The sequence below is a fragment of the Anabrus simplex genome, chromosome 2, assembly GCF_040414725.1.
Source record: "Anabrus simplex isolate iqAnaSimp1 chromosome 2, ASM4041472v1, whole genome shotgun sequence".
Lineage (NCBI taxonomy): Eukaryota > Metazoa > Arthropoda > Insecta > Orthoptera > Tettigoniidae > Anabrus > Anabrus simplex.
In genome coordinates, this window is record NC_090266.1 from 1,037,433,408 (window position 1) to 1,037,449,432 (window position 16,025).

The 16,025-nt window shown below is 41.5% G+C and overlaps 1 protein-coding gene across 1 annotated transcript in view; it reads left to right on the forward strand.

The window, feature by feature from the left end:
* Positions 1-5,491: 5,491 nt before the first annotated feature.
* LOC136864663 (probable Bax inhibitor 1) overlaps positions 5,492-16,025 on the forward strand; it is a 63,126-nt gene continuing 52,592 nt past the window's right edge. Inside the window, exons 1-2 of the mRNA XM_067141956.2 lie at positions 5,492-5,699; positions 5,908-6,137. Of these exons, the coding sequence (XP_066998057.1) occupies positions 5,653-5,699; positions 5,908-6,137 (277 nt within the window). The 5' untranslated portion in view covers positions 5,492-5,652. The remainder of the gene's footprint in view (positions 5,700-5,907; positions 6,138-16,025) is intronic.

The window sequence follows — 16,025 nt, forward strand, 5'->3', positions numbered from 1 at the left end:
CAAAAATTAAATATATTCTTCTATAATACCTTTGATTTCATAAAATGGGTCTACTATATTAGCAAGACGATATGCAAGTGAGTATAATGTTAACATATTGATATTTTTGGTAGTCTCTAGTCTGTGGCGCTGAACACTTCGAGTGTCAAGTGTTAAAACTAACATACCTTTCCCAAGCTAGCTGGCAGGTCGCCGTAAATTGCTGTCGGGGGAAGGCCGACAACTCCACACCGCTCCCAGGACAAGGAAGCTTCAAGTGCATGCGTCAACCAAGCGACCCTAAATTTCGCTGGGGTAGCTCTTTTCCGCACCGGCAAGGAATCTCAGCACGCTGGAGAACCTGAACTGCGGTAGTGCGAGCGGACTGTCGAGACAGCTGTAGTTGTCTTGGCTTAGATCTTCGCAATTTGTAAAAAAAATTCTAAGGCATAATTAGAAAATGTTAATACGAAGTTATTTACCCCAGCAGAACTGGGGGTGGATGGGGTTCGGTGCACGCTCCTTATTGGATCTTTATGTTTTCTTGCACATATAAATTATATGGATAAAGAATTGGAATCAGAAGTAAGACTCTTTACGGATGATGTTATACTGTATAGAGTAATAAATAAGTTAAAAGTTTGTGAGCAACTGCAAAAAGATCTCTAAAATGCTGTAAGATAGACAGCAGGCAATGGTATGATTAGATGGCGTATGGCTTTTAGAGCCGGGAGTGTCCGAGGACATGTTCGGTTCGCCAGGTTCAGGTCTTTTTGATTTTGACTTGACTCCCGTAGGCGACCTGCGCGTCATAATGAGGATGAAATGATGATGAAAAAGACACATACACCCAGCTTCCGTGCCATAGAAATTAACCAACGATGGTTAAAATTCCCAACCCTGCCGGGAATCGAACCCGGGTCCCCGGTGACCGAAGGCCAGCACGCTAACCATTTAGCCATGGAGCTGGACAATAGCATGATGATAAACGGGGTTAAATTCAGGTTGTGAGTTTCACTAATAAGAAGAGTCCTCTCAGGTTTAATTACTGTGTTGATGGGGGGTGAAAGTTCCTTACGGGGATCACTGTACCTAGATGTTAATATAAGGAAAGATCTTCATTAGGTTAGTTACATAAACGGTATTGTAAGTAAACTGTACAAATGTCTGCACATGGTTATGAGGGTATTTAGGGGTTTTAGTAAGGATATAAAGGAGAGGGCATATAGGTCTCTGGTAAGACACCAACTAGAGTATGGTTCCAGTGTATGGGACCCTCACAATGATTACTTGATTCGAGAACTGGAAAAAATCCAAAGAAAAGCAGGTCGATTAGTTCTGGGTGATTTCCGGCAAAAGAGTTGCGTAACAAAAATGTTGCCTAGTTTCGGCTGGGAAGACTTAACAGAAACGATATGAGCTGCTCGACTAAGTTTATAGGAAAAGGTGTTAGGTATTGGGATAATTTACCAAGGGTGATGTTCAATAAATTTCCAATTTCTTTGCTATCATTTAAGAAAAAGCTAGGAAAACAACAGATGGGAAATCTGCCACTTTGGTGACTGCCCTAAATGCAGATCAGTGGTGATTAATTGAATGAAATTTTTTCAATGCTACACCATTTCAGAATGAAGCATTATTGCTCGATGTCAGTAATAGTTTGGTTGTGGTGTGGGAAACTGAGACGGCGAAGAGGAAAGAGGCTAAATACGCACACGCGGAAGGATACTTTTCTTAGTTCATAAGTTAACTTCCACCGTAGTCGGGCACGTGTAGTTGTTAGTACATTTCTGAAGGGGCTTTGTCTACAGTGTGTAGTTTTCAGTACAGACTGGGATCATTGTCAGGAAGCACTCCTAAGTGCTAGCTCTTTTCCAGGTTTTTATTTTAGGAGAACCAGGATGGATTCGTTACTGGTACCAGTGAGACCGGCCGACAAAGACTTCAAGGCTGCAGTGAAGGACTTCAACGTGAGGTTGTGCTCCGAGGCGTCCCCGTCTTGTGTCTCCCGGCGCTGATGGTGTAAAACCTCTGGGGGAGGTACATCGACTGGCAGAAGATTACTATAATCGTTTTCCTTATAGCGATAGCGGAGCACATTGGAGAGGAGACGGTCACCGAACTTGTCCACGAGTTCTTTGGCTCGGCGGTCATCATCCGCTCCAAGGACCCAAGCCGCATCCACGTTTACGAGAGTTTGGTGTATCAACTCTTCCAGGTCGCCCGGCTACCATGTCTCAGCGAAAAGCCGGACGACACACACAGCCAGGTGGCAGCCACCCGGGCGTCACAGGCGGCAGAGGCACTAGCAGGTTTGCACAGAACCACGCTTCTTGGCTCCCCCTGAGCCGAGGACCGAAGACGACGGCGGCACTCCCGAGTGTCGCGACGGCACGACCCAAGTCAAACGGCTGCAGTTCACGAAGTGCACGCATTCCGACAAGACCGCCAATCAGGATCGTCCACCACCTGCCAGGGCCACCCATGGAAGGCTCACCACCCGGCGCAGACGAGGAAGGCGACCCAGACGGTGGAAGGCGGCACGAAAACGGACGCCCCTGGGCGTTCAAAGGCTGCTACGCAAGCTCGGCCTCATAGCGCCTTGTTCACGATGCAGATATAGATGTGCGCCCCACAGGACAGGGAACGCACCAGGTGTCAGCAATGACCAACGCCGCCGCCGCCAACCAAGAGGAGGGAGATGCCGGTGCTGCAGCGGGGCCACCTGCTACCCCAGGATCATCAGGCCGGGAGGAGGGCCACCAGGACGAGGCCTCTTCCCCCACCGAGAAGACACCCTTACCGCCTGGAAGCAGACGCCACCCGCGGACCAGGAGGAAGAAGATGATGCCGGCCCACCAGGGTAGGGCCAACTTGCCACGACCCAGGACTGCTCTCAGGACAGCAATTGACCATGGAGCTAATCAGGAGAGGTTCTCAGCGGGTAGCGGCAGTCACGTGAGATCGAAACGTCCCGCTCAAAAGCTCTTGCAGTGTTTCTGCTGCTTGTAGTGGGGGGGGGGCACGTCAGGACACGTGTGGGCTCCTAGTGAGGTGCAACCGTTGTGGGGGTGATCTCCACTACTCGGCCTGTGCAGCACCTAAGGAGGCGCCGGTGTATGCCAACTGCGCGGGGGTCACTCGGTCTTTCATTGCAGTTGCCTTCTCTACCACGCCATGGCACCGGCAGAGAGGAAGGAGGCCCGACGTCATGTTCCACCCCCATTCCGGAGGCCCTCGCCTCGGTGGGCCTATTCTCATTCTCCGGGATCGGAGAATGGATACGGGGGACCCTAAGGGAGCCGAGCGATGCGACAGGCCGTAGTGAAGGAGCAGTATTTGTCTGCGTCAAGTGCAGAACAAGAATAAGAACTGAAAATCATATTGAGAGCCTGCTGCAGCAAGAATTTAAAGTTCTGACATAGGCCTAAAGGCCGGTCTCCACTGTTTAACATTTAACACCAACATGTTAAATTTAACATGTTACAGTTGACATGTATATTGTGATTGTGTCTTCCAATTGACTTTGCATGTTAACTCAGAATGTTGAGTTAACACTTTTAACATATTGGCGTGTTTTCCGCTCCAAGTGGAAAACATGTCAAGTCAATTCGTTGTTCGTGCGATGTCGGCACAGCTTCGGCAACTTCCATGATGTTTCCATGCAAACACATAACCTAAACGACGCAAACGACGTGCTCCTCATGTAGTAGGATTATAATTACAACACTTCGCAACACTCCTCTTTGTTATAAGCTACAAATACAGTACACGCACGTGTGTTGTTCTCTCTGCACTATACTAAAATGTATAGTCAGAAATGGAGTAGAGCAAGGAGATTACTCTGGACTTAATTAATGATATAATAGAAAGGCCTTATTTGTGGGATGTCTTATGAGAGGAATACAGATATAAAGCGAAGAAAGCCGATAGTTTCCAGGAACTCGAAAATATCTATAACTGTTCCCGCGAGTAAATCGAAAAAAAAAACTAGCGTCCCTCCGCTCCCAGTACAGTCGAGAATTGCTGAAAGTTCAGTAAATTCGGTAGTCGGGAGCGGACGAAGTGTATACTTTAAAGTGGTTTGCTTTTGAAGCAATGAGCAGAGTGAGGGGAGAAAATGTGCCTAATAAAACTGCATTTCTAAATCATAACAAGAAGCAACAGTGGCAATAACAAAGGCCAATTCCTCTTCATCTGAGTCCATTGTCCTTATTTAAAAATACTAGACACCATCTAAATGTATTACCATAAATTGATATGATGAACTCCCTGTATATAAACAAAGGATGTCAAATCTAACATGTTTATTAAGTGTGGACACAATGTTAAATGAAACAGTTTTTGACATTTAACATGCTGATGGTGTCACCAGTTAACATTTAACACTTTTAACATTTAACATGTTGTTGTTAAATGTTAATCAGTGGAGACCGGCCTTAAGCGTTCTCTCCAAACCTAATTTTAAATCACTCTCCAAAATTTGTCTTTGTTACACTTTGCGTCTGCGCTTTTGTCTAATTATTCTCACTAAAATAATGAAAGCTGCAGCTGTAAGCATTTTCTTCCTCCTCACCCTATCCATTACAACCTCACATACAGCATGTTCTGTGTGAGTGTGTGTGGACTGAATAAGTTGTTAACAAAAAATTATTAAATTAGTTGAGAAATGTTACCAGTAACATTGTTTATGAACTTTATTAACTTTGTTGTAGGCTAGGTTTAAGCCATAAAAATAAGATAACTGATGGAGCCGTTGAGAATCCAACCGGTCTTCGGGCTGAATACTCAGCATACTCAATAAACCGGCGTCTTATTGAAAAGTATCACTGGCAAGGGCGCCCATACCCGGGGGCAAGGTGGGGCCGCCCCCCCCCCCCCACCTCTCAGGGAAAGGCAAAAATTTAGTCTAGTCAGTTTTCCTTTCAAGAAAATGATGTAAAAGTCAGTATTACGTAGAAGCGGTAGTACCGTTCCCCACCAGCAGGCAGGGAACACCGTGGGTCATTCTACCACAGAATACAAGTCGCCATTTATCTTCCAAAATATTAAAAATTCTACGTACCCCCATGGCTCCACCCCCCCCGGTACAAACTGTCATATGGGCGCTGATGATCACTGGAGCGGCGAAAGTATTGAAGAAACAAAGTTTACAACAACTTGTTAAATTTACACTGATAACTATAACTACTGGATTTAAGAAACAGGCTCCTGTAGTTAGTGTTTAGACATACCGAATGACTTTTAAGCTATTTCAGTTAATTTCTTTAGCTGCTACTAATGGCGACTGACTCCAGCGCTCTCACTTGGATAAAGTTGTTACTTGGAAGTAACTGCGTAATTCATCTTTTTGTAGTTATTATCGTTCAATCGAGAAGTAATTTAGTAATGTTCGCTACACATTTTTCATCTTGAATAAAATATGATAGAAAATTAACTCTTTTGCATAATGTTTCTTAAGTCATTCTGTGATAAATAACAAGTGTTTTCGAGAATGGCGCTTATCGTTAGTCAGATGTCCATGAAGACGTGTCCTTCCGGTGGTAAATATCACATCACGGTGAATGTGCTGATTCAGTTCTTTGCCTGATTGTGTGAAGTTGTGTTGTACTTTAAAGATATTGGAGGCGAGTTTCTACTAGTTTCTGGAATACTGTGTGATTTAGAAGCAAAATGGCAGCAACGTTGGGTAGTTTCGTGCGTACATTTAATAATAAGTTGTAAGTATCATGTTCGCTTTACCGATTTTCTCGAGTATATCTGTTGGAATGTGAAACTTTCCTTTCGATTACCTTGACATCTTGATTATTGCGTAGTTTAGTACGTGTAATTTACCATACATCCAATCCCCTTTTAATTGTGTCAGCACGTTTCGTCAATCTTTTAGCATCTTGGCGTATACATTAATTTTTATATTTTTATTTTTAGGGAGGAGCCTGTTCGTCAGCATTTGAAGAATGTTTATGCCTGCTTGACGTTTTCGACCATTGCTGCGGGGGTTGGAGGTTATATCCATGTGTTCACGGAAATTCTTTCCGCCAACCTATTTTCTGTGATTGCTGCAATGGGATTGGTCATGGCTTTAATGGCAACACCTGATAATGGGAAGAACCGAAAACTGAGGCTGGGTTATCTTCTTGGATTTGCGTTCTTTACTGGTACGCCTACGATTTGAATTTACTTACTTGCTGTCACTGTCCTTAGTCTCGTGCATGTTTTAGAATTAGACGTCTCGTGTTCTTGATAAGATCGCGATCGTTCTCGAAATTCTAAGCTGCTCGATAGCTGCAGTCGCTTAAGTGCGGCCAGTATTCGGGAGATAGTAGGTTCGAGCCCCACTGTCGACAGCCCTGAAAATGGTTTTCCGTGGTTTCCCATTTTCACACCAGGCAAATGCTCGGGCTGTACCTTAAGGCCACGGCCGCTTCCTTCCCAGCCCTAGCCCTTCCCTGTCCCATCGTCGCTATAAGACCTATCTGTCGGTGCGTCGTAAAGCAACTAGAAATTCTAAGTTTCTATAATACCTAGTTCTTTATTGGCGACGTCCGCTGCGTAGTGATTAACAATTAAAGAACACTGTGTACGAATTCATAGCCATATGAAGGCAATAAAGTACTGCACTTGTACTTAAATAAGGTTGAAGTTATTATTATACATTACTTTCCGTATTAAACCCAGTCAAGCAATGTAGATGCCAAACTTGGTTGGCGGTATAATTTTTCCTTCCGTAGCCCAGAGTTAATAACATTATAAGGAAGTGAAAATAATGCAGTCTTGCTTGGAATTCCTTTTAGAGGAGAGATGTGTTCATTGCGATGTCAAGGAACCCACCATCCCGCCCCCAGAAGTAAATTTACTTTTATAACCTAATAAGAGCAGCACCCACCATTGGCCATGGCTAAAGTAACTATAGTACGCGAACCTTTTCTTGAGCCCTGGGCTCCATAGTGCTGAATGGGAACTAGGGCTCAAGAAAAGGTTCGCATGGAGCCCAGGGCTCAAGAAAAGGTTCGTATACTATACTTGCATTCTCATGGGTCAATGTGAAGTCATTGCCATCAGTGCTGATAAATACGTTGCGTTACCAACTCTGGCTGAATAAAAGCACAAAGAAAAAACACCATGTAAAGGACACAATGTGAAATACACAACGGCAGTAATTTAATTTAATACTTGCGTTATGTAGAAGGGGATACAGGGCTGTGGCAGCATTGAGGAATTCGTGCACTCTCGCACATCCAGACCAATGTTGCTTCCACACGAAACTAGACCAGTGGTCTTGTCCAGATCCTATCGTAACCATCTGCACGGCAAGAACCAATCCAGACCAAAGGTCTAACCAATGTAACAATCACCACCAGCTATCAAAGTACCACTCATTAGTTCCTAAGTACAGAGGTTGGCAGCACTGAGTGCCTCGTGACAACATCCTTCCCGAGCGTGTAAACAAACGACAGTCGTTCTGCATGAAGCTGAATGTAGCGAGTGCTTGGCTACGGAAGGTAAACTTATAATAATTGGCCCTTTGAATGTAGGCCTAGGTGTTTTTTGTTTTATGATTGATGAGCTCCAGTCTGGTAATTGTATCATGCTTCAGGATCATTCCTGTTCGAGTGCCTAATTTCTCTCCCCAGTGTTTGCAGTTTTCATGCTGATATGTTGTGCCAAAATGTGTAGGCCAACGGATGTGAACGGAGAAGCATGAGGAGTACTATGTTTTTTATTTCCCTTATTGTGACTGATTTAGAAATTTGCAAATTTGTGCCTTATGTATTTTCGTTAAACAAGTAATGTACTGTATTGTCTTCATGTGTGTGTTCTTTGGGTCCTTCAACCATTATGTATTTTACATTGTTGGCAGTGGTATATTGTCCTGTTGAATGGCTAGTAGCCTGAAATATGATCAGTCTTTTGTGTAGGGTATATTTATTTAAAAATAGGTTAGGAAATTGATGCCCACATACACAAGCTAATCAAAGAAATACTGATCTGCAGCACATACCTACATAATTAAGAACGAGAATTCTTTGATATAAATTGCACTATCTTGAACCTTAGAGGCCGGTCTCCACTGATTAACATTTAACACTGTGTTAAATTTAACATGTTACAATTGACATGTATATTGTGATTTTCTTCCAGTTGACTGTGCATGTTAACTCAGAATGTTGAGGTAACACTTTTAACATGTTGGCGTGTTTTCCTCTCCAAGTGGAAAACTCGTCAAGTCAACAATTCGTTGTTCGTGATGTCGGCACAGCTTCGGCAACTTCTGTGCTGTTCCATGCCAATAGATAACGCAAACGACATAGTTACAACACTCCATAATACTCATTCTCTTTGTTATAAGCTACACATACAGTACGCACACGTATGTCGTTCTCTCTGCTGTATACTAAAATTTATAGTCGGAAATGGAGTGGAGCAAGGAGATACTCTGGACTTAATGAATGATATAATTGAAAGGCCTTGTTTGTGGGATGTCTCGTCAAAGGAATAGAGATAAAGGCAAGAAAGCCGACAGTTTCCAGGAATTGCGCAAGAAATCGGCTTCATTTTCCATATCAAATTCTAATCGCAGAGGCTTACAATAATTGAAAATCATCCACCTTTTTGATACTTTTTATTTGATTTTTAGCAAATTAATTAATTATAAACAGTACATGTTTCGTTCTTATTTGAGAACATCTTCAGCTGTTGGTTAGCTTAGGTGAATTACTGAGTTTTTAAGTACATTATTTTCAGGTACCTTGTTCCTCTTAAAAACTATTTGAATATAAATTGAATTGAAATGTTTTTAAGTTGGCTAACTATGTATCCATCCCATCTCATTTCACCCATTTAACCACCACATAGCTTCAATTTCAATTCAATTTATATTCAAATAGTTTTAAGAGGAACAAGGTACCTGAAAATAATGTACTTAAAAACTCAGCAATTCACCCAAGCTAAGCAACAGCTGAAGATGTTCTCAAATAAGAACGCAACATGTACTGTTTATAATTAATTAATTTGCTAAAAAGCAAATAAAAAGTATGATTTTCAATTATTGTAAGCCTCAGTTTCCAGGAACTCGAAATTATCTATAATTGTTCCCACGAGTGCATCACAAAAAAAAAATCTAGCGTTCCTCCACTCTCAGTACAGTCGAGAATTGAAAAAGGTTTTTTCATTGCACTCGTGGGAGCAATTATAATTTCAAGTTGCTGGAAACTGTCGGCTTTCCTCGTGTTATGCTGGTATTCCTTCGATGAGACATTCCACAAAGAAGGCCTTTCTATTATATCATTAAGTCCAGAGTGATCTTGCGCCACTCCATTTCTGGTTATAAATTTTAGTATAGTGGAGAGAGAACGACGCGTGAATGTACTGTATTTGTAACTATAATCCTCCTTTTTTTCACGAGAAGCACGTCGTTTAAGTTATGGAAACAGCACGGAAGTTGCCAAAGCTGTACCAACATCTCACGAACAACTAATTGACTTGACAAGTTTTCCACTCTGAGCGGAAAACACTTCAACATGTTAAGTGTTAACCTCAACATTCTGAGTTAACATGCAAAGTCAATTGGAAGACGTACTGACAACATACATGTTGGTTCTAACATGTTCAATTTAACATGTTGGTGTTAAATGTTAATCAGTGGAGACCGGCCTTTAGATGACAGAACTTTTCCTGTCGAAGTTCTGAGTTTTGCTATTTCACATAGCAGTTATCCTACAAGCAGAGACCCAATGTGAAGCGTTAACGTTAATTTTAAAAAATTCGTGAGTATTTAAGTGGTGAGCTGCTTATACTTCTATTCCTGATTAGTGTATTGTTAGGTTTTCGATGCTTTCATTACCATCTTATTTCCTATTCCACCTGAATTGATACTGGGAAAATACTTTTGGTGTTGTAAGGGTACTTTAATGTTCGTGTGAACACAGTTGTCCCCTCCTTGATTTGGTCCTCATCATAATACGGAACTTAAAAGTAATGAGCTTTGGCAAATTGTGTACAACGATGTAAATGACAAAATGCAAGGTGTGTTCCAAAGTAGGGCCTATTGCAAATTATGCAATATTATGTAACCACACTTTCTAGAATATGTAGAGATCAGACTGTATTCTGGGAGAATATAGCATTGTTCGTAGTACAGTCTGTAACCATTGCAAACTATCAGACGCATGCACACATTCATTTCTATGTTCATAGTAGCGATCATCACAGTTGCTGACTAATAATTTGTTCGTACAATATTTTCAAACTATTGGAAACCATTAGTAAACCGTTGGAACAGTTTCTGGTACTAGACAAAAAAACTTTGTCAGTGAGAATCACGATTGTGATTAGAGGAGAATTCTGTCAATTGTGCAGTTGAGGTAGTCTTGAATCGTCCTTCTGAAGTAGTTCAGGCGTATGAATAAAATCTATTAGTCCAGTGATTCAGATGAGCTTTTTTTTAAGCGAATAGAGTTCAAGTGAAGATGATGACTTAGAGCTGCTCTCAGAAGAGATTACATCAGAAAATGAAGGTTCTTTTGAAGATACGATGCGTAAACAGCCGATGTCGCCAACCACTACTATTTGTAGTGGAAAAAAGCTGGTAAGTTTCAAACCAGTTGCAAACCGCGCATGTGCATATGGATGATACATCAGTCATATACTCGTTCTACAAGCAAAGCTTATGCTGAAGGAATAACTGCTCTGTGAACTATTTTTACTAGTATATTTCATATGCTGGACTCCGTTTAAAACGCAGGCAGCATAACCTTACCAATTGCCAAAATTGTGCACACACTGGTCCTTTCATGCTAAGCTATGTTTGGATAGGGCTAAGGAGTACCACAGCAGGTGGGTTTGCCCTTAAGTTCCAAATTGCTACCTGTCCTGTACATGTTTGACAATATATATTTTTATTCATTGAAGCATAATGAGGGTACCAAATGGGTTATGAAGGGTTAAATAGTTGTGTAAATCTTCAGTATAGTGTTAAGCATTGTTACATTGAATTTTCCTGCTGTCCTCTGCATAATTCAGTTTACTGTGTTCTTGTAGCCCTATTATCTTCTTGAATGTCATGTTGTTCCAATTCAGTTAAAATATATGGCACTATATCCCTGATGGTCCTTGGCCTACCAAATGGCTGCCACTGAGCCCTAAAGCCTAAACATTACGAGATGACGTGTGGTCAGTGTGACAAATCCTCTTCGGTGTTATTCTTGGCTTCTTGGCTTTCCAGGCCGGGACAACTCGGCACACAAGTCTATACAGTAAAAAAGCAAATATCGCTGCCCTGTTCTTTTTTTAATGACTCTTCACTACTGCCAACTTGACTAGTTACATATTGAAATCACGAGACGTAACTGTCAACAAATTAACCTTGATGTATCAATAATCAAGGTTTCCTTATCCAAGTAAATGATCAAGTTTCATAATTGTCTGTTTTCAAGCTCAAAAATTAAGGAAATACACTCACCCTCACTAAATTTAATGTAATATATTTCTGCCTTTGTTTTGATATTCTTCAGTGTTTGCCTGGTGTAAATAATTCATCCCCTTCTTGAAATGTGCTGTTACTTGTTGGACTGGAGTGAAACCATGCTGTGATAATATACGTAAGGAAATATATTACGTGTACATGTTGTTGTTGTTGTTGTTGTTGTTGTTGGAGTCATCAGTCCATAGATTGGTTTGATGCAGATCTCCATGCCACCCTATCCTGTGCTAACCTTTTCATTTCTGCGTAACTACTGCATCCTACATCTGCTCTAATCTGCTTGTCATATTCATACCTTGGTCTACCCCTACCGTTCTTACCACCTACACTTCCTTCAAAAACCAACTGAACAAGTCCTGTATGTCTTAAGATGTGCCCTATCATTCTATCTCTTCTTCTCGTCAAATTTAGCCAAATCAATCTCCTCGCCAATTCGATTCAGTATCTCTTCATTTGTGATTCGATCTATCCATCTCACCTTCAGCATTCCTCTGTAACACCACATTTCAAAAGCTTCTATTCTTTCTTTCTGAGCTAGTTATCGTCCATGTTTCACTTCCATACAATGCCACGCTCCACACAAAAGTCTTCAAAAACATCTAATTCCTATATCAATGTTTGAAGTGAGCAAATTTCTTTTCTTAAGAAAGCTCTTCCTTGCTTGTGCTAATCTGCATTTTATGTCCTCCTTACTTCTGCCATCATTAGTTATTTTACTACCCAAGTAACAATATTCATTTACTTCTTTTAAGACTTCATCTCCTAATTTAATATTTCCTGCATTACCTGTCTTCGTTTGACTGCACTCCATTACTTTTGTTTTGGACATATTTATTTTCATCTTGTACTCCTTACCCAAGACTTCATCCATACCATTTAGCAGCTTCTCGAGATCTTCTGCAGTCTCAGATAAAATAACAATATCATCTGCAAATCTCAAGGTTTTGGTTTCCTCTCCTTGGATTGTGATTCCCTTTCCAAATTTCTCTTCAATTTCCTTTACTGCCTTTTCTATGTAAACGTTGAAAAGGAGGGGGGACAAACTTCAGCCTTGCCTCACTCCTTTCTGGATTGCTGCTGCTTTTTCAAAGCCCCCGATTCTTATCGCTGCAGACTGATTTTTATACAGATTGTAGATAATTCTTCGTTCTCGGTATCTGATCCCAATCACCTTCAGAATCTTGTACGTGTACATATGATGTACAAAAGTGTTAGTGTCATTACAAGCATCATTTAATACCGTATAACTCCGCCTCTGGACTTGTTAACTGACTGGATTCAGTTAGGAAGAGTCCACAAGGTTGTGCAGTAACATTGCATTCAGGGGTAGCCACTTGCTGAGGATTTGATTGTGCAATTCCACCAAATTGGTGGGATGCTGATGTTACCTGCTGTTCCAGCATGTCCCACTGATTTTCAGTGGGATTCAAGTGAGGCGATTTTGCAGGTTAATCGTGATGTAATAGGGTGGGGGAGTGTTCGTAAAACCAGTCACATGCGCCCAGCCCGATGAACTTTGCTGTTATCTTGAAAAATCAGGGTATCGATAGCATACTTGTGCAGATGTTGGCTAAGGCAACACCTGATCATTTAGAATGTTTAAATGAATATGCTGATTCATGTTAGTGTTCACCTCAGTAAGTAGGCCCAATCTGTGATACGAAACGCCGCTGAGACATCAGGTCCAACTCTGGCTTGAACCTGATCTTGCTCATATCCAGGATGAAATGCTTAATTTGGTCTTTATTGAACTCGACAACATGAGTCATTGGAATATAGGCAGAAACATGAATCATCAAGACCCCGTTACGTTCCGCCATTCAGCCGCTGTCCATATCCGATGATTTCTAGACCATTGAAGACGTGCAGCTTTATGTTCCTGAATGAGCAATGGCCTCTTGTGAGGTGACAGACTCCAAACGTTCTTTGCGTGCAGTTCCCGTCACACAGTTCTCTTGCTGACAGGTTGGGATGGACCTTCATTCACTGACTGCAGCAATTCCTGTCTGTAAGAGATTTTGATTCTCAACCCATGAAATGTTTCTCCAGTCTGTCAGACAGGATCTTTTTCAGGCCACAATTCTGACGTGTTTCGTGGCCAAGTGTTCTACACCAGTGGTTGTAGATGCATTGAACAGTCCGCTGCAAAACGCCAACAAATAGAGCAACTTCACACACCTTACAGCCATGGGCACGGTGAAGCATGATTGCCTCTTTTTTTTGCCACACTCCCATCCTTGCATCTACCCATGGTGACGTACACTCTCCGCTTGAAACATCAGTCTCACTGATTGCTACTGCCTTATGCTGATGTAGAGGCAGTGTGGATGCGGTTGAGCTCAGGACTAGTTTGCTGCGCCATCTGTACAGGCTTAATGATCCATCTGTGTGCACATTAGGGTGACTAATCTTCTGTCACCGGGCAAGGTGGGCGTGCGGCTGTGAGCTTGCATCCGGGGGATAGAGTTCAAATCCCACTGTCGGCAGCCCTGAAGATGGTTTTCCGTGGTTTCCCATTTTTACGCCAGGCTGTATCTTAAGACCACGGCCACTTCCAACTCCTAGGCCTTTCATATCCCATGGTCGCCATAAGACCTATCTGTGTCAGTGCAACATAAAGCCACTAGCAAAAAAAAAAAAAATTTTGTCCGTTAAGCTTATGTTCACCGAGGCATACGTAGCAGCCAGACATTGAATCTGCCATCAGTGCAAATGACAACAATTAACCCAAATAATTTCCTTTTCATGGAAATGGTTACAAATCACAAACACATCTTTTGCTGTAGCTCATCGTGTGACAAATGTTTTCTTTGAAATAGTTATTGTCATTCAGGAACCTTGCAGTAGCAAATAGTCTTGATAGACTAGCAACAACTGTACTTTCATGAATTTGAATAGAAAAGACTTGTAATTTTTGTAATACAGTTCTTTCACTGTTGTCTGACATGTCTGATACTTCAGGAATCTATTTGATTACTGGATTGTACTAATTTCATGAATATAGTCCTGTCATAGGATATAAACTTCATAGTTTTGATCTGTATTGAATTGCGATCACAATAATAATTATTAATGTCGTATGATCCACCTTTCAATAATATAGTATTGAAAAGGGTGGACCATCCGTCATTAATTTAATAATATAGTCCTGTCCGTACACATACAGTACAGCGTCTGTTATACATGGAGCTACCAAAACATCAAAAATTGTGGTTTTTACCATGCTTACAAACATGATAGATAATTCTATAGCAGGCTTCAACAGAATTTTCATTGTACTTATTACCTGCCACTAGATATGAAAACTTGCATCATTTTTGTAATATTTTGATGGTCGCTTAGAAAACTTCTTTTTGTACTGTGTTTAGTGTTTAAATGGCGCACAAGTAGAGAGGTTTTCATGCTTCCATTATTTAAACCTGCCCGCACAAAACATTGTATGAAAATTCGTATTTTAAATACTCGTCTGAATATTTGTTCTTTCTGATCAGCTCCAGTACTTGAAATGTGAGTTTTACTACTATCACTTGCATGCGAAACACTCATGTCCTGGGATGTACCCTGGGAAACTAGTTACCTGACCACTAAAGTTCAGCGTTCCCTGTTCGCGGTCGGTCGAGCAAAGGTAGTTGTGTAGTTAAATCCTACTTTGCTACAGTGTGTGACCTTGGCACTGGTCTATCTGAGCAAGCACACCCCATTTGGTCTGACTGATTCGCAGTAGCTGTGACATTTGCTACGACCATGGAACGGAGTCCTTTTCAATTTGCATTACGTCGCACTGGCACGGATAGGTCTAACGGTGATGATGGGATAGGAGTGGGAAGGAAACAGCTGTGGCCTTAAGGTACGGCCCCAACATATGTCCTGGTGTTAGGATGGGAAACCACGGGAAACCATGTTCAGTGGTGTTCGAACCCACTATCTCCTGAATGTAAGCTCACAACTGTGTGGCCCTAAACGCATGGCCAGCTCGCTTGGGAGAACAGGAGTCAAAAGACACTGTGAAAGCAATTTAGTAGTAGTAGTAGTAGTAGTAGTAGTAGTAGTAGTAGTAGAAAATGGTAAACATGTAGGATGTGTCCTGTAAACGTTTCCTTATTGACGTTCGCAACTTATTTACCTTATCATCATCATTTAGACACCTGTCTAAAATGTGGCTAATGCATTGTGTCCAAATATAGTACTACATATTTTTTTAAATTACAAAGATGCTTCAAAATTTACAGTTTTGGCAACTGAATTCAAAGATTTGTGTCAAGAACTTGTTCAGTTGAAGTTAACGTTCAAAAAGCACAAACAGGTGCACATAAAGCGGTGATAGAAGAAAAACTGCCAGAGCTGGGATTATATCCTGAACATATGAAGAAAATACTTGTGACCGATAAAGAAGCAAATATTGTTTAAAGCTCAAGAGCTTTACCACCATTATCCGTACATTGCGTACTGTCTAAACACAGTGCTTAGACATGTTTTCGAATACAAATTCATGGCGGAAAAAGTTGCCAGGATATGAGGAGACAGTCTACGCCGTCAAAACATCTTTTTTTAAAAAATAGTATGC